The sequence below is a fragment of the Bison bison genome, unplaced genomic scaffold, assembly GCF_000754665.1.
Source record: "Bison bison bison isolate TAMUID 2011002044 unplaced genomic scaffold, Bison_UMD1.0 scf7180017864374, whole genome shotgun sequence".
In the NCBI taxonomy this organism is placed as follows: Eukaryota; Metazoa; Chordata; class Mammalia; order Artiodactyla; family Bovidae; genus Bison; species Bison bison.
In genome coordinates, this window is record NW_011494946.1 from 5,514,597 (window position 1) to 5,533,098 (window position 18,502).

The window sequence follows — 18,502 nt, forward strand, 5'->3', positions numbered from 1 at the left end:
GCTTGGTGCATGCATGCACACTAAGTCGCTTCAATCGTGTCTGACTCTGTGCGACCCTATGGACAGCAGCCCCCAGGCTCCTCTGTCCACGGGATTCTCTAGGCAAGAATACTGGAGTGGGTTGCCATTTCTGTGCTGTCTACAGTTGTATCTAAATAGCCATTGATAGAGGGTCTTCTTCTCAGATGGGTCTTGGGTTTTTGGTTCCCTAAACTAAACTCCACGTCCTGTATCTTTCCTTTTTATTTAGTTTAAACCAGAGCTGAGCCTGTGCGTAAATTTAAAATCCAACCGCACTCACAAGCATGTCATGAAAAATGGTTCCCTGCTTGTTGTTTCCCAGGGATTCAGGAGCATTCATTTTCATCCTGTGGGGCTGTTCCTTTTGGTATTTTTTGCCATTTTCCTAAAGAACATGCTTCCTTTGTTATTTCTTGGTTTTCAGTTTTAGATGTTTTTCTTTTGATTTCTTCCAGTGGAGGAGAAGAATATTTTTTAACCTGTCCATCTCCTCCATATGCTGCCCCCTACCTCATTTGACCATATACATATTTTCTCCACTTTGGTCCGATCAATTTGCTGTTCAGATGGTGACTATTACATAGTACTCACAGCTATTTAACTTTGGTCTTCCTTGAGTCACCCTCTCTCCCCATTTGCTTTGTGTTCTGTTCACCTATTACTAGTTAATCATAAAGCTCTTTGACAAAACTGGTTGCCTCCAATATGTTCAAATGTGTAAGGTTTATGACCGAGTCACTTTGCTGCACACCTGAAACTAACACAACATTGTAGATTAACTACAGTTCCATGAAAAAATATTGAAAAGTGTATAGGCATGAGTTACAATAAAAGAGTCTGGGCTTTGCTGTCTACAACCACATCATTTTCTGACACGTTACAGCATGGATGTCACTAATGTGACAGGCAGATGAGGTAACATTTCACAACCAGTTTCAACATTTCTAGCTTCATGCCTCTTAAAACCTGGTCCACATCTATAAACCTAGATATCAGCTCTTAAAGAACATAATGATTTAACAGTAAAGACTAACAGATGTGCCTCCCATTTATCTGAATGGTCTAACAACTTATGAAACACAAATAATTGGTCCACAGACAGATTAATTCTGAGTATAGGATTTCCTCTGTTTGTAAATCTATGAGTAACCAGTAATCTGGGCAGCTTGTGAGCAACGTGAGAAAGAAGGCAGCATCATGCGCAAAGTAGATTATCACCCTCAGTCGTGGAAAATGTATCTTCTCTGTAGAAATGAAAGTATTCATTTGAGGGAGGTATTAACTCGGTTACCAGATGAATCATTTTAACAGATCATCCCTTGCCTAGAAAACTAGCTTCATGCTGTAAGAATCTGTAGGGTTTTAAAGCCAGTTTTCTGGCGATTTTTTGGAGTGCTTTTTTGTGTTTTGTTCTAAAATGTCATGCTTGCCACTGAGCTCAATATTCTGAGTCTCCTCAAATGGGGTAAAGATCCTTAACACCAGTGAACATTTAGCCCACAGCCCTTAAAAGGAGTGGATGAGCTTTTAAGAACCAGTTATTATGTAAAATGGGAGTTTGGGTTGTTTAAACAAAGTGTTTTTGCTTCTATCACTAGCTTAGGTATTGGAAGGAGACTAGGAAAGACAGTAAGAATATGATTTTTCATTTTCCCAACCAAGTAGGTGGGGCCTCCTCATTTCCTCTTCAACTCTGATCCTAGGATGACTGAACACAGACTCACAGATACTTTTTGTCTTTCTCTTACTGCCTTCAAGTGCCATCTTGCAAGGAAAACTGCCTTCCAGGAATGCTGAAGATGCCTGGTGAACTCAACTAAGTTCTATTCATTTTGACAGGGTGTGCGTGGAGAATCTGGTGAAGAGGGCTCCCAAGGAGAGCTGGGGTCTCCAGGTTCACAGGTTGTATCACTGAACTTGTTTTTAGTGCTGAAGAATATTTGCTTGAGATTTTAACTTAGGTTCTTTGGTAGGATTTGACATATATCAGGATGATCTAGGATGCTGCCTTCCCAAAGGAAACTGCCTTCCAAAGAAAATTGTATAGCCTGTTTTCTGGGCAGGTTAAATTGCAGTAGCTAATATTTACTAAGCAATTACTATGGCCTATGTATGGCCCCAAACACTTGTATTAGCTCATTTAATCCTTCAATGGGGAAAGTTTTATCATGTCCATTTTATAGGGGAGAAATGGAGTGGGGATAGAAAAATTAGGTAAATTGGCCAAGCTCACATAGTGCTGTAAGTGACAGAGATGAGACTGAAATTTAGGCAGCCTAGTTATAAATCTCCTGCATTGCAGACAGACACTTTACCGTCTGAGCCACTAGGGAAGCCCCAGTTATAAATCTATGCTCTTAACTACAGCCTCTGAAGCTGTGTATGCAAATTACTTAAATAGTATTTACTTCATTAAAATTGGATTCAATTTTGCAGGAAAAATCAGCAAAGTGTTTATTAAGCATTAAGTATATAGAGGGTACTTTACAGATATGCCTGAGTCATTCAGGAGTTCAAGTCCAGTGGGGCATTGTAAACTATTGAGTGATAACCAGAAATTACACTTTCAGCCAGTTCTTTTGCAGTCTTCGAAGTGTAATCCAAATCTGTCATTTTATAACCCTCTTTGGAACACTTTCCACATCTTTCTTTGGAAAGCCAAATTGTTTCCAGGGATCGTCAAAAGGAGAAATTTTAAACAACAGATTTTACTAACACATTGAATCACTCTCTATAATTTTGAAACTTGTATAAGTGGCAGATAGTCATTTGAGAAGGTTTATGCTGTCTTTTTGACTTGACTAAGGTGCTAACAAAAGAAATGGGTCATCAAAGTGTAATTACAGATTGTATGTATTTTATAATAGAAAGTATTGTCTGAGCCTAAGGGAAAACAACTGAGAAATATTTTTGGCTTTCCTTTTCCTCACTGGCTTAATTCAAATGTGGACCACTGTTGCGTTCTGGACTTCCTCTTTAAGTTCACTTTATTATATTATAAGGGGGGCTGATCATGAGTAAGATAATCCAGAAAACCTCCCTTGATTCTCGCCTTCCTACTGGGGTGTGGATATGGTGGCCTGTTTAAACAGATGATTACAATACCTCACCCAGGAGTATAGAAGCCAGGATCAGTGCTCCTAATGGGAAAGCATTTCTCAGAATGCTGAGGAAGAATTAAAATGTCAAAAATCAGTAAAGTCAAATAGATTGGAGAGAAAACGAAGAACTCCCCAGCAATTGCCCAGTGAGATTAAGCCAGTTAAAATGTGTTTGGGTTCTTGATAATACCGGGATGCAAACTCTAGCCCTTAACCCTTGTGTGGATAAGGATACAGTTGATTTTTCAAAGGAGATCAATATCCCAGCCACTCTTCTCATTTCCCTTTTAGGGTTTAAAATTAGTTGAGTGAAAAAAAATCAGTTTTTAAATTTTAGTATTCATTAGATTCAACTGGAGAAGTGGTTAAGAATATAGATACTGCTTAGATGGAGGGAGTGTGGAATGAATGAGCTGTGGGTGCCTCAGAGGGCAGTGGCTGCTAGACTCCAGTGTGATGAGTGTGATTGTGATGGGTCAGAGCCCCTTCATCTGTGCTTCCATGGGCATCCGAGGTGATTTTATGGTTACATGGAAAATAAACAACTCTATAAAAACTGGTTGAATTTTAATGTCATCTCTGGACCAGGGACCAAGAGGAAGGCGAGGCGCACCAGGAAGTTTTGGAGAAAAAGGCTTAGTGGGTGCTCAGGTAGGTTTGACAAACTCACGGCTCAACACAGCTGCTCATTCCCCACGGCCAGTTCGTAGACCTGTATGTCCCTGGACAAATAATGTAAAGATACACGGTTTGTTCTGGGATCTCTGGGTATCAGGACTTTCTAGAAATAGTTAATTTGAGGAAATAGACACTGACCACCAGCTATGTACCCTTTCTACTCTAAGGATATGTAGGATTGTGGGAATACAGTAATGAAGTAGATTCAGTTTGAGCCACAAGGGTGTGTAACACAAGCTCATGCTTACCTGTAGTACAAGAAATAGTACTATCAAAGCTGCATAAATGACCGATTTATTTCTCATAATCATATAAGGAAGCATTACTTAAAGTCACCCCAGTTTTATAGAAGAGAAAACTGAGGCTCCAAGGGATTTAATGATTTTTCACCTGAATGGTAAGTGGCTGAACGGGCCCCCAACTTGGGTCTCTCTAGTGCCTGTGTAGTGCCTTCTCCACTTGCTATCCCGTGGGTCATAGGAGGGTCAGATCAGGTTGAAGCTGGTGGTTAGAAGTGGCCTCCTGTGGAAGGAGCATTTGAGAACAGCTTCAAAAACCCAAGCAGCACCATTTGAGCCAGGGATTAAAGTGTCTGGAGATTCAGAATGGCCTGTGCCATCTCTCTCTTGGTTGGGAAGGTCAAGTCCTATAACTGATCGTACCATTTTCGTTCTCATTTGATCATATTTTCTGTTTGGAGTGGGTAAAAGTTCATACAGTTGCCTTCCCAGTTTCTTCATCAGATGGTGTTTTTCTCTAGTAGCCAGGTGATTCCTCCAAATCTTGGCATCTGGAGTATGTGGCCTCTTGCACAGATCACCCTGCTCACTCACCTCAGTCCCCTGCTCAGAGGTCAAATGTTATGCACTTTGGAGGATAAAATTAATTGGGTCAAACATCACAGCTGATCTGGGTTGTGGTCTTATTGCAGGGGAATCCTGGGCCTCCAGGCCCAAATGGTTCAAAAGGAAAAGATGGATCAAGGGGAATGAAGGTGAGTGTCAGAAAGCTCACTCTTCCTTGTGCAACTGGATTCTTTCATGTGAGTATCTCCTTACACGATCATTTCCAGTGTGAGAGACTGATGTGCTTGGTGATCACACGACTCTTCATTACCTTGTAGTTAGATAAATGGGGACCGAGAAGGAAAGATGCTTAGACAGCCATATAGCAAGATGGACGGATAGATGGTCACATACATCAGTAGACACAGACACATCGCTAATTAGATAAACATACAGACTCACCACCAGGGTACATTCACATTCTAACACATAGAAAAAGCTGTGGTAATATAAAATTCTGTAACTGGCGCTGCATACCTGGCTTGTTGATTTTCAGTACCAAAATCTTTACTGTAATAACGTTATTGGTATTTTGCAAAGTCTAGAGGAAGATTTCAGAGAAGGCAATGGCACCCCACTCCAGTACTTTTGCCTAGAAAATCCCATGGACAGAGGAGCCTGGTAGGCTGCAGTCCATGGGGTCGCTACGAATAGGACACGACTGAGTGACTTCCCTTTCACTTTTCACTTTCATGCACTGGAGAAGGAAATGGCAACCCACTCCAGTGTTCTTGCCTGGAGAATCCCAGGGACGGGGGAGCCTGGTGGGCTGCCGTCTGTGGGGTTGAACAGAGTCGGACACGACTGAAGCAACTTAGCAGCAGTAGCAGCAGAGGAAGATTTGACATTAGACTGCAGGATGTTGTCACGAGGACTTAAAAGGAATGTAAAATCTCTATGGAAAATGACATAAAATTGATTGAACTTAGAAAATTAACTTCATGTTTGCCTTTTATTATAAAAGGGAGAGCTTGGTGATGTAGGAGAAAGAGGACCGCCAGGTCTACAAGGACCAAGAGGGCAACCTGTAAGTCTAGTTTCTCTGTTTTGGTCTCCTGATAGAATTTCATGTTATTTGTTCTTGCTCCACAGAAAATCCTAACATTCTTGATGAAAACTTGGGGTTATGAATATGACATGCATCATCAGTAGAGCTGTTGTACATCTCTGTAGTTCAAAGATTCCCAGACTCCTTATGTCAATAAAGACTCCAAAGATATCTTGGGATTTATTGTTGGAGAGGGAGGTTCCAAAAAGACTCTTCTGTTTGACAAAGATATTTTACAAGTGTTTGAGTCTTCGAGAATACAAAGATGTTATGAAACGTTTTTTTTTTTTTTTCTGGAAAAACAAGTAAGACAGCCAATCAGAGTTGCAAACTTTTAAAGGTCCGGGTTTGATTATTCAGAGCCTGTCATCATCTTTGGAGGCCAAAGATGATCTGCAGTGCTGTGCCTTTTCACCTTAGTCATTACTCTGAAGGTGAGAGCAAGTTAGTTATTTCATGACTATTTTCAATTTACTACCTCACTGTTACAGGATAATGCTGTCTTTCCAACTCATATTTCTGAGATTTCTTTCATTATAGTAGGAAGGACCTGCTGCTGTTTTTCCCTCAGCATTGAACTTGCATTTTTTTTTTTTTTTAGCAAGCAGAAGAAACAAAAACAGGCCTAAGAAGCTTAAACTTAAATGTGGAAAGGGGAAAAAAATAGGATTACTAACAAATGAGTCTACACTCAAGTCAGATGATAATAAGGTTAACACTGTTGATTAGACTATCTTGACTTGAAATAATGCTGGCCTGTCCCTGGAACAGGCGAGGCTGGAGAGCAGTGCCTTTCTTGAAGGTGTCCCCTCAGAGGGGACGTCGCTAAAACATACAGTTGGGGCCTGTGGGGTTACAGATGCTGATGGCCTTGCATGTCCTTGAGCAGAGTGAAGCTGGAGTAAAGCAACAGAGCCTCATTCGCATCTTTTTCTCCCTTCAGTAATCTATTTCTGGCAATTTTTTTTTTTTTACATTATTTTTCTTTCTTTTCTAAGATTTCAAACATTCTCCCTTAGGTCATTGCCATAACTTCTGTGGCTTAAAATTAAAAAAATCTTCTCAGTTGATTTGGGTACAGTCTTTGTTCATTCAGCAAAGAATAGACAGAAAGTTCTGAGTTGACTCTTACTACAAGAGGCTCACTGTCTAAGTACACAGTATAGATCCCAGTAGAATCATCAACATTTTCGTAATTGCTGCCCTCATCACCTCTGTGTGGAATCGCACCATCACCGCTTCCACTGACATCCGTTCTGTCACCGTGACCATGACCGTCACCGTGACCAGCATCACCATCACCACCGCTACCCCGAATCAGCACCGTCGAGGCCACCACCATCGCCACCACCGTCACCACTCCCCTCCCAACATCACCAGTGCTACAGCCACCGCCGGAAGCAGAACAATGGCACGAATCAAGCACTTTCCCTGTGCTTGGCGCCACGCTAAGTGCTTTCCACGCACAATTCCCCTCAGTCTTTCAAAAAAAAATCATGCTGTGTAGATGACGTTATTATCCCCATGGTATGGTTTTTCCACTAGTCATCTATGGATGTGAGAGTTGGACTGTGAAGAAAGCTGAGCGCCAAAGAATTGATGCTTTTGAACTGTGGTGTTGGAGAAGACTCTTGAGAGTCCCTTGGACTGCAAGGAGATCCAACCAGTCCATTCTGAAGGAGATCAGCCCTGGGATTTCTTTGGAAGGAATGATGCTAAAGCTGAAACTCCAGTACTTTGGCCACATCATGCAAAGAGTTGACTCATTGGAAAAGACTCTGATGCTGGGAGGGATTGGGGGCAGGAGGAGAAGGGGACGACAGAGGATGAGATGGCTGGATGGCATCACTGACTCGGTGGACCTGAGTCTCAGTGAACTCCGGGAGTTGGTGATGGACAGGGAGGCCTGGCGTGCTGCAATTCATGGGGTTGCAAAGAGTCAGACACAACTGAGCGACTGTACTGAACTGGACTGAACAGATGAGGAGGTTGAGTAACTTGGCCAAGGTCATTATAGAACCAGTGTTGTAAGTGGAAAAAAATTCAGGTCTATCTGGGTTTATATCATATGGACCACATTGGCTTCATCCACCCCTCCTCTCCAATTTGTCTTTATCCCTAGAGACTTAGCAGTTCTGAAGCTTCTTCTGTTGTGATTTTATCCTGCAAACAAAGCAAATTTAGCCCAAGGGGGAACTTTGTACAGTGATTTGGCTTCCTACAACCAAGATAGCATCTTGCTGAGGTCAGAATTTTGATGAAGAGGTGATCAAAAAATTAACACACACGTGCACACACACACACACACTTACTTATCTTGTGGTCTTTTAAAGTTTTAAACCCTTGTCCCCTCCTTATCCTGTGAAGGACATCTAGTGTTTGTGCTGTAGAGGTAGGAGAAATCTCCGCCAAATCCCCCCAACCTCCGCCAAGCCCCTCTGCCTTCCCTGCCTCCTTGCCCTGCTGGTTTGTCCAAGAGTTCAGAGAATATTATCGACCAAGTGTTGTGGATGACCCTACAATTCATCATGTATCTTTTTCTTAGGGTCTTCCCGGTCCAGAGGGATATGGACATCCAGGAAGAAAAGGAACAAAGGTGAGGGTTACCTGACAGATTATTCCCAGCTAAAGATGGTACTTTTTATTTTACTTCACTAGAGTAAGAGTTATTACCCAAGTGGTGTACCAGAAATGGTTCCTGTGTATTTTTTTTTTATGACATATATCAGAGCTTGCCAGAGTTCCCTCCTTAAAAAATAAAAGCTGATTTAGTCTCTCCCTTATTTAAAAAACAAATTCCTAGCCCCACCCCAGCCCTGTGCACGCCAGGACTGTTGCAACTCCTTGTCTTTGCAAATGCTCTTGCCTCTGTTTGGGATGGCCTCCCCATCTCCTTCTTTTGGACCATTTTTACTCTCGTTCTTAGACCGACTCAAGTGTCAGCTTCTTTCTGCTGATGCCCTACTGGGCTTCCCCAGACAGAAACCATGATGTGCCCTGTGTTCCTAAGGCCCAGTGTTCGTGTCTCTACAGCAGCTTCCCCATCTAGGTTGGATTGTCATTTATCTGTGCAGCTACTTCCAGTTTGTGAACTTGCCGTCAGGCTTGCATCTTATTCATTTTTAGAAATGTTAAGTGTTTAATTTATTTATTTTAAAATTAATCTGTTTAAAAAAATTGCCGTGTGGTTGATTTACACTGCTGAGTTAGTTTCAGGTGTACAGCAAGGTGATTCCTCTATCTGTCTAAATCTCCTCTTTTTCAGATTCTTTTCCGTTATAGCTTGTTACACGTTTTTGAGTATAGTTCTCTGTGCTATACTGTAGACCTTTGTTGGTTATCTATTTTAGCAGTGTGTGTTAGTCACTCACTTGTGTCTGACTCTGTCCATGGAAGTCTCCAGGCAAAAACACTGGAGTGGGTAGCCATTCCCTTCTCTAGGGGATCTTCCTGACTCAGGGATTGAACCTGGGTCTCCTGCATTGCAGCAGATTCTTTACCGTCTGAACCACCAGTAAAGCCCCCACGGTTAGTAGAGTATAAATGTTAATCCCAAACTCCGCCTTTCCCCTTTGTTAAGTTTGTTTTCTATGTCTGTGAGTCTATTTCTAGTAATATATTCATTTGTCTCATTTTTTAGACATTTTATTCATTTTTGTATTGCTGCAACAGAGCCTGGTGCTGAAAATAGCTGCTCAATAAGTATATTTGAATATTTCCTCCTATGAGAATCTGGTATTTTAGCAAAACTTCAGTGACAGAGGTTTTGAAGCTTGGAAGCCACATGAAGCTTGAATCAAATGTCATTCGCTACAATTATTCTGGGGGCTTCAGCCCACAAGTTACATTTCTTGTCTCATAAAATAACAAGTCACTGGGCTGTGCAGTGGTGCTCAGCTGCTGAACAGGACTCTGGGCTGACTTTTCTGCCATTCTCTTGTTTCCTCGTGGCTGCCAGATGGCACCACTGCCATTTTATTGAGCAGAAAAGAGCCCTGCGTGCCGTAAGTGCTTAGTAAATACCTGTGGAATGATGGAACGTCTTCAGTTTAGCCTTGTCAGTGTGCAGATAAGAGTATGGAGATTCAGAGAAGTGAAGTGACCTACCTAAGGTCACACAGCTTGAGCCAGATCTGAGTGTAGAAGGTAGCCTTTGGAGCCCCATCCTGGCAAATTATATCTTTCTTCTCTAAGCTAGAGTTTGCATAGAAAGGATGCTGGAATTCAAACCGGCATGTTTGGAGCCAGATGCCAGCTGTGAGCTAGCACGGGGGCCGTCCGTGCTCACCGTGATACAGTCTGCTGTGGGGCAGAGGGCTGCAGTTTGCGCTTGCTGCGTTTTCTCCTGGCAGGACGCCGCAGTCTCCCTCAGGCTCTTATCCTGCCTGGCCCACTGCCTTTTCCTGGCTGGCTCACTCTTCTCCCCTCCAATTTGACGACCTCATACCCACCTTTCTCCCCTCAAGCCTCCAAGACCTGCTTCGTCGTCTCCATTTTCAGCAGGTGACTGTGCCTCCTGTTTCATTAAGTAAGTAGATCATTGAGGAGAAAACCGCTACGTGCACCCACCGCTGCAAAGGCCGCCTGCTTGCCTCCAAGCTTGCGTGTCCAGCCTTCCTTGCACTGCCCTGCATCAGAGTCTGTGCCGTTATCTGTCTGTGAGCCTCCTCTTGCCTCCTGTGGACCGAATTCCATTCCTTTTTTTTTGGCTTCCTTAAAGCCCTGGCTCTTGCAGCAGTCACCTTTCTTTCCTGCATCATTACATTTTCTTCCCTCGCCATAGACCATTCCCATCAGTATACAAACAGGTGGAAATATCCCTCATCTAAAACAAACAAACAAACAAATTAAAGAAAAACACCCAAACCAAAAAAAAAAAAACAAACCCCAAACCCCCTCACTTAACTAGACTCCCATTGCCCCATTCCTCTCCTATAAAACTCTCGGAAGGAGCAGTCTGTATTAGTGGTTCTTACACAGGGGTGATTTTACCCTCCAGGGGGCATCTGGCAGTACCTAGAGATGTTTTGGTTATCTGAACTGGGGCAGGGATGCTGCTGGCATCTAGTAGGTGGAGACCAGAGATGCCGTTTTATGCTGTTTGATAGCCCTTCACGGCTAACAGCCATCAGGTCTAAAATGTCAGTAGTGCCTCGGTTTGGAAACACCACCTTCTTCCCTCTGGTTCTCTGCAACTGATGACAGTTGAGCCTTCACTCCATGGCCCTCCCCTCTCGCGACATCTGCTTCAGTCGTGGTAAATGTATGCTGCGTTTGAGGGACAGTGGTGCTAAGTCCAGCGGTCAGTTCTTTGCCCGAATTGTGCTACATGTCTCAGCGGCATTTGGCAGAGATGATCACAAGGGCTTGATCTTTAAACCTTTCCCGACCCAACTTCCAGCACACACTACTTCCTTGGTTGTCACTGGCTGCTCTTGCCTGGACCTTCTCAATGTTCTAGAGCACTAAATGTTGAAGACTCGAGGTGACTCTATCCTCACGTTTCTCTCCCTCCTTAGTTACTCCTGAGATGACCTGGCTGATGGAGTCAAGTGCCATCCACCCTCCAATCTTCAGTTTATTTCTCTAGCCTGAACCAGTCTCTTAAGTTCCAAATACGTTTCCCTTGGTTATCTAATAGGTACATGAAAATTGGCATGTCCCAACCAACTTTTTTCTTCTTCTTTCATTTTATAATCTTTTATTATGGAAAAATCCAAACATATATATAAGTGAAGATACAAATGGAATGATCCCTCTTCCGATGTACACATTACCTAGTTCAAACAATGCAAAACACTTGGCCAGTTTAGTTTTGTTTTGTTTGTGGTCTCACCCACTTTTATTCACCCCTCTCCCAATTATTTGAAGTAAATCCCTGGTAGTGTATCAGTTTGGTTCAGTCGTTCAGTCATGTCCAACTTTTTGCGACCCCATGGACTGCAGCACGCCAGGCCTCCCTGTCCATCACCAACTCCCAGAGCTTGCTCAAACTCATGTCCATTGAGTCGGTGATGCCATCTAACCATCTCATCCTCTGTCGTCCCCTTCTCCTCCTGCCCTCAATCTTTCCCAGCATCTAGGTCTTTCCTAATGAGTCACTTCTTCCCATCAGGTGGCCAAAGTATTGGAGTTTCAGCTTCAGCATCAGTCCTTCCAATGAATATTCAGGACTGTATAGTTCATGCATAAATATTTCAGCTTGCATCTCTAAATAGCCTTTAAAAATGTACAATACCATCATCACACCTGCGTGCGTGCTAAGTCACTTCAGTCGTGTCCGACGCTTTGCGACCTATGGACTGTAGCCTACCAGGCTTCTCTGTCCATGTGATTTTCCCAGGCAAGAATACTGGAGTGGGTTGCCATTTCCTTCTCCAGGGGGTCTTCCCGACCCAGAGATGGAATGTGCTTCTCTTACGTCTCCTTCATTGGCACTGGCAGGCGTCACCTGGGGAGCAATGATGCTGATGGCTTACTGTGAATGGTGCCACCAGATTCCCCGTCTCTGAAGCATAAAATTTCACTCTGGGACCAAAGACAGTCTCAGGCACCAAGAGCTTTGTGAGGCAAAGATTTTTATTTAAAGTGAAAGTGAAAAAGAAAAAGTGAAAAGTCATGTCTGACTTTTCATGAAAAAAAGAAAAAGTGAAAAAAGTTTCTTGCACAGACATCAGAAGGGGGTCAAAGAGTACCCACCCCCACTATTTTAAGCAGGGCATTGGGTACTTCTCAGCTGATGGCTGAGAATAGAGAAAAAAGAATACCTCAAGGTCGTAAGAGCTCCACCCAACCCTCCCCCAAGGCAGACATCCTGAGATAACCAGCCCGAGACTAGCCAGGGAGAACGGGTTCTGAGCAACGTCTCAGACCAAGATATACCATTGCTGTGGAATCAGGGGGACAAGTCTTGAGATATGGGTTTCCATGCAAGATGTGCTACAATTATAATCATTAACACAGAGTCTAAGAAAAGCATTTCCATTAGTAAGACACTGTCTCACTCTGTAATTATCAACTCCAGACCTAAAGAAAGGCCAGTTCTCAGGCAAGATACATTGTTGCACACGGCTTAAGGAAAGCATGAGGAGAATGTTCACCTCCTCCTGAAAGGTCCCTGGACTCCAGGCCAAAGTTATCTCTCTGAATCCTTTAGTATCATCAAACATGCAGTCAGTCAAAACTGATTCACCTGCCCTTCACCCTGCCTTCCCCAGCATGGGAAGTAGAGACTGCATCCTGCCAGTTACTCAAGACAGGTGCTTGTTTCATCTTTAATAAGTCTCCTTTTCTCCCTGCCTGCGTTTAATCCATCAGCAAATGAGGGTGAGTCTGTCTTCAAAATACATACATGGGATGAGATTTCATCCCATCTCACCACGGCCAGTGCTGCCCCTGGGCTAAGCCAGCATTAAGCGCACTACCTTAATGAGGGTCATCGCCACCTGACTGTTCTCCCTGCCTCTGCGCTTCTGGTTAGCTCTGCTTGAAGGAACCAGAGCCATGTTTAAAATACAGAGTCAGATCATGTCACTTCTTTACTCACAGCCCAGCCATGGCTCCTGATGGCTTTCAGAGTTAGCCGCACTGTTCTGTGACCTGCACGACTCTCTGCAGTCCACCCTCCCCACACCCTTGTTCTGTTTCACTGTTCCTCAGACTTGGCGCCTGTTCATACTCCTGTTTATGGTTTTCACACACTCCTTCCTCTGCCTGGATGCTCTTCTTTGGCACATCTGTTTGGCTTGCTTCCGTAATTCTTACTGGAAGAATAATGGAAGAATTTTGCCACCTCTCCAAAATGGTTTTGCCTGACTCCTCACCCCTACACGTCATTATCTGTTCCTTAATCCTTTTTTCCGGAATAGCATTGATCTTACCCTGTCAGACTGTATGTCTCTCTCTCACTAGCAGGTAAGTTCCTTGATGACAGGATCTTTGTTCTGTTTACCATGGAATTCCCAATGCCTAGAGACATGTCTGGCAGACAGTAGGTGCTAAATACATACTCGTTGACTGAATGATTGCTTGGTAGTAGTATGTCTTTGGTCTGACAGTGATCACCTACTTTCTGCAGCAATTTAGTGCCCCTTCCCTTGGTTTCCATTGGATCATACCTCTGGTTACTTAAACTGATAGATAAAAAATGCACAAGGAGAAAGTTTTGTTATACAATACATCAAGGAAGGAGGAGGAATTTGTAAAAATCATGTGCACATTGTTTTGCGTTGAATTGTAGAAGGGAAATACGGCCACTTGGGAGGAGCTGAAGATAACAGCCGTTGTGATCATTGTTTTTACTGGCACTGGTTTCTGAGTCTGTTTCCTCAAAATTGTAGTTCCTTCTTTTCCCCCCAACGAATGTCGAAGAAAGCCTTAATCATATGACACTAAACAAAGCCCTTATCTCGTTTCTGACACTAGGGTGAACCTGGATTTCCTGGCTACCCTGGTGCACAAGTAAGAAGATATCTTTTTGGCCCTGATATCTGGTATGCAGTGTGTGTCATTTGTTTGTCCTTTATTTTTCTTTACACTCATGGTTCTGCTTTTGATTCTATTAAGGGAGAAGATGGTGACCCAGGCCACCGAGGAGAGAAGGGGGCAAAGGGAATCAGAGGGAAGAGGGTAAGAGCCAAAGGAATTTCCCCATGTCTACAGAGGCCACATCGTGACTCACAGGACTCCATTTCTCCTGGGTTAATGGGTTTTTTAGCAGAAAGCCCATGTCCTCCTCAGAATATTCTACACCTTTCTTGGTCACTCCCCGCTTAATGATAATTAATAAATTATCATTTATCATCTGAATGTAAGTGCAGCTCACCAAACCATAACACAGAAAATTCAAGTTGGAGTTTCAGTTATGCAGTATCAATCTTTTAAAGACAGTTTCAGGGGTACCCTTGTCTTTGGTAAATCTAGATGGTTTGCAGGACAAACATTACTGTTTCTTTAAGATTCTTCTAAGCCTTGACTTTCTCTTAGGTATTCTAGGACTAGACTCTCAAGAATGTGGCTGCCATCTTGGTGGACTTGGAGTCATGTTTCCTCTGTAGTTTGGGGATTCTGCATGAAAACCATTAAAATCTTCAGGTTTGGAAGATTCTGTCTTGAAGATCCACAGTCACTCGTAGCCCTTCTTGGAAAAAGTAATTGGTGGATACCCCACACCTAGGTAGTGCTTAGCTGATGGATAGGGGCTTCCCTGGTGGCCCAGATGGTAAAGAATCTGCCTGCAATGTGGGAGAAAGATCCTTGGAGACTGATCCTTGGGTTGAGAAGATCCCCTGGAGAAGGGAATGGCTACCCACTCCAGTATTCTTGCCTGGAGAATTCCAGGGACAGAGGAGCCTGGCATGGAGTAGTAAAGAGTCAGACATGACTGAGTGACTAACACTTCCACATTAGGGAGTTAGGTCTTTTGGGAAAAGAACACGGACTAGGGTTCAGTGTAGAAAAGAAGAATGGAAAGATAGTGTGTATTATCTGGGCACTTTATGATTGGCATTTTCATAGACTGGCAAGGACATAAAGAAAAATTTGATCTGTGTCTAACCTGACTTACTATTGGCTAATATTGTTGTTCAGTCACCAAGTCATGTTTGACTCTTCATGACCACATGGACTGCAGCACTCCGGGCTTCCCTGTCTCTCACCATCTCCTGGACTTTGCCCATGTTCATGCCCATTGAACTGGTGATGCCACTCAACCTCTCATCCTCTGTTGCCATCTTCTCCTTCTGCCTTCAATCTTTCCCAGCATCAGGGTTTTTTTCCAATGAGTCAGCTGTTTGCATCAGGTGGCCAAAGGACTGGAGCTTCAAACTTCAACATCAGTCCCTCCTATGAATATTCAGGGTTGATTTCCTTTAAGATGGACTGGTTTGATCTCCTTGCTGTCCAAGGGACTCTCAGGAGTCTTCTCCAGCACCACAGTTCAATCAAAAGCATTAATTCTTCAGTGCTCTGCCTTCTTTATGGTCCTGCTCTCACATCTGTACATGTACTGGAAGGACCACAGCCTTGACTATACTGGCTAATATTACCTTTCTCAGTTAAATTTCTCTCTCCTGTTTAAAATTTAAAAAGATAAAGTGTCAGTTACATGCAGATAATTCAGTATCAGTTCAAATACCTGTAAGATGAGCAGCGAGTCCATGGACAGCATAGACTGCTTCTGAGACACTAAAGATCAGAAGCTAATAGGAACTTTTCCTTTCTCTTGATGCCTGACCCTCAATACTCATTTCCTGCATTCATTTAATTATGTGACGAGTCTCAGCTGAGGACTGAGACATAGGGTAAGACTCTGGAAGTATTTGTGCGAAGGCACACATATTGACTCCGGTTAAGTATGTACGGTGGGGACTCAAGTGGTTCTCACAGAGATGCCTCCCCCCGGTCTGCATGTCTCATTCCACTAACTGGTCCACAACAGACTCATTAGACCTCGCATCTAAGGACAACTTGGAATCTCAAAGTGGGCCTATTGGTCGTAATCAAGTCGTGTTCAAGCGGGGCGCTTACTCCTTTGGTATGGTCATTTTCAGGGTAAGGCTGGACTTCCTGGATTTGCTGGAACTCGAGGTGACCCAGGCCCTCCAGGACCGGTGGTAACATGGACTTCTGTTTTCTTTTATTTGAAAATAACAGTGATCAAGGATTTGGTGAGAGGCATCTCTAAGAAGAAATAAACGTTTAAAACGCGCAGGAGGAGCTTTATAGAGAATAGGCCAGTCTTGCTTTAGAGGACCTTAGCTTCAAGTCCTTACACAATATGGTATTTATTAAATAAAGATATTTTGACTTAAATGTGGGGAAGATGTTAGGGTGCCTGAAGATTCATGAATCTGTCTAAATGCAAAAATAATACGTAAAGTTCACTGGAGAGTGAGCTTATCATTGTAAACAAGATGAGTGACGGCATTTATGCAAAAACCAGAAAGAAATCCTAACAAAATATGACTTTTATAAAATCTTTCCTGAACTGACAATGTTACAGGTCCACAGATATTTGTAAAATTCCCTGGAAGGTCACTTGGTAGGAAAGAAAAAACCTTGAGGTGATTGTCATTTTGCATTATGCTTCATCCTATGAGGCCAGACGTCATCCATGCAGGAAGGTGCAGGGAGTCAGCAGTGGGTTGAACCTGCGGCCTTCACTGCAGTTTAGTGCTTGCTGGAGAGGTGCACAAAAATCTTAAAGATAGATTCAAAAATCTTAAAAGTAGGAGGACCACCATGCCCATTTTACAGATGGAGAAACAAAGGCTGAGGAGGTTATAGTGAACTGCAGGAAGTCACAACTGACTACCTCACAGAGCCCGAATAAGAACTGAGAGCTTCAGAGTCCCAGGGTGGCTGGAGTTGGGCGGGTCTGTTGGGACGGTTTCCAGGGGAGACTTGTGTGTGCTCGAGAACAGATAGGGTGGTGGTGGGTGGCAGGGGAGGGACAGGGGAGGGCTGGGGTCCACTTTAGAATCTTGAATGACCTTTTCCTGATTTTAATCCTCAACTGTGGCCTGGTCTCAAAATGACCTGGTCTCTTAAGGGTCTTTCTGTAGCATCTCCCTGGGCACCCTGAACTCTGAGGTCTGGGACACCTCTCCTAGACACTCTGAACTTCTTCCTTAAGGAGTCAGACAGAACTTCAGGCCCTAAAGGGGTGGTCTCTGTACCTTGGTAAACTTTCTCAAGTTCTCTTGCCAAGTCTTCAGAATAATGTGTTGGGCTTCCAAGCTTGCATTTGAAACCCATTTCTATCTTTTCCAGGGCATCAAGGGTCCCAAAGGTGTGGTAGATATGATGGTAGGTAAAGATTTTTTTTTTCATATTTTCAAGGATCTTTCTTATTTCTTCAGACATACAAAGCATAGTTTTTTTATATTCTCTGTCTGATTATTCCGGTATCTGAAATGGCTATAGAATCTGTTGTTTCTCTTGGGTGTGAATATTTTAATTCTAAACTTTATTTTTTCAAAAACACAAAAATTTCCACCTTTGCAAGATAGAAATCTGTAAAAATTCTTTAATTTCTCCTCTTGTAAGTTCTCTTGATACTTTAAAGTTTATAGACTTTACTCTAGTTGATTATAGCCAAATCAAGTAAAAGGAACAGAATAATATTTTAAATATTTAAACAATACTTTAAAGAGTAGAATAATATTTTAAATCTGGATGTTTTTGAGTAATACTGGTTGGCATGAAAGGAAGACTTTGAGGTCTACTTGGGATGATCCCCTGGAGAAGGGAAAGGCTACCCACTCCCGTGTTATGGCCTGGAGAATCTCATGGACTGTATAGTCCATGGGGTTGCAAAGAGTTGAACACGACTGAGAGACTTTCACTTTCTTTCACTTTTCACCCCTGTGCAAAAAACAAACAAGCTTTTTTGGTGAAGCGCAAAAATTGCTTATACAGTATTTATCTTTCTCTTTTTGACTCACTTCATTCTCTAACACGTATATATGGAATCTAGAAAAATGGCACTGAAGAATGTATTTACAGGGCAGCAGTGGAGAAACAAAGAGAATAGACTTATGGACATGGGAAGAGGGGAGGAGAGGGTAAGATGTATGGAAAGAGCAACAAGGAAACTTACATTACCATATGTAAATAGATAGCCAACGGGAATTTGCTGTATGATGCAGGGAACTCACTCTTGCCTGGAAAATCCCATGGACAGAGGAACCTAGGAGGCTGCGGTCCATGGGGTCACTAAGAGTCGGACACGACTGAGGGACTTCACTTTGACTTTTCACTTTCATGCATTGGAGAAGGAAATGGCAACCCACTCCAGTACTCTTGCC

General features: G+C 43.1%; 1 protein-coding gene across 1 annotated transcript in view; it reads left to right on the forward strand.

Annotated features, from left to right (window-relative positions):
- Positions 1-18,502, forward strand: part of LOC105000759 (collagen alpha-4(VI) chain-like) — a 123,982-nt gene that overhangs the window by 74,404 nt on the left and 31,076 nt on the right. The window contains 9 exon segments of the mRNA XM_010856754.1: positions 1,861-1,923; positions 3,711-3,773; positions 4,732-4,794; positions 5,610-5,672; positions 8,239-8,289; positions 14,118-14,153; positions 14,259-14,321; positions 16,244-16,306; positions 17,466-17,501. Of these exon segments, the coding sequence (XP_010855056.1) occupies positions 1,861-1,923; positions 3,711-3,773; positions 4,732-4,794; positions 5,610-5,672; positions 8,239-8,289; positions 14,118-14,153; positions 14,259-14,321; positions 16,244-16,306; positions 17,466-17,501 (501 nt within the window).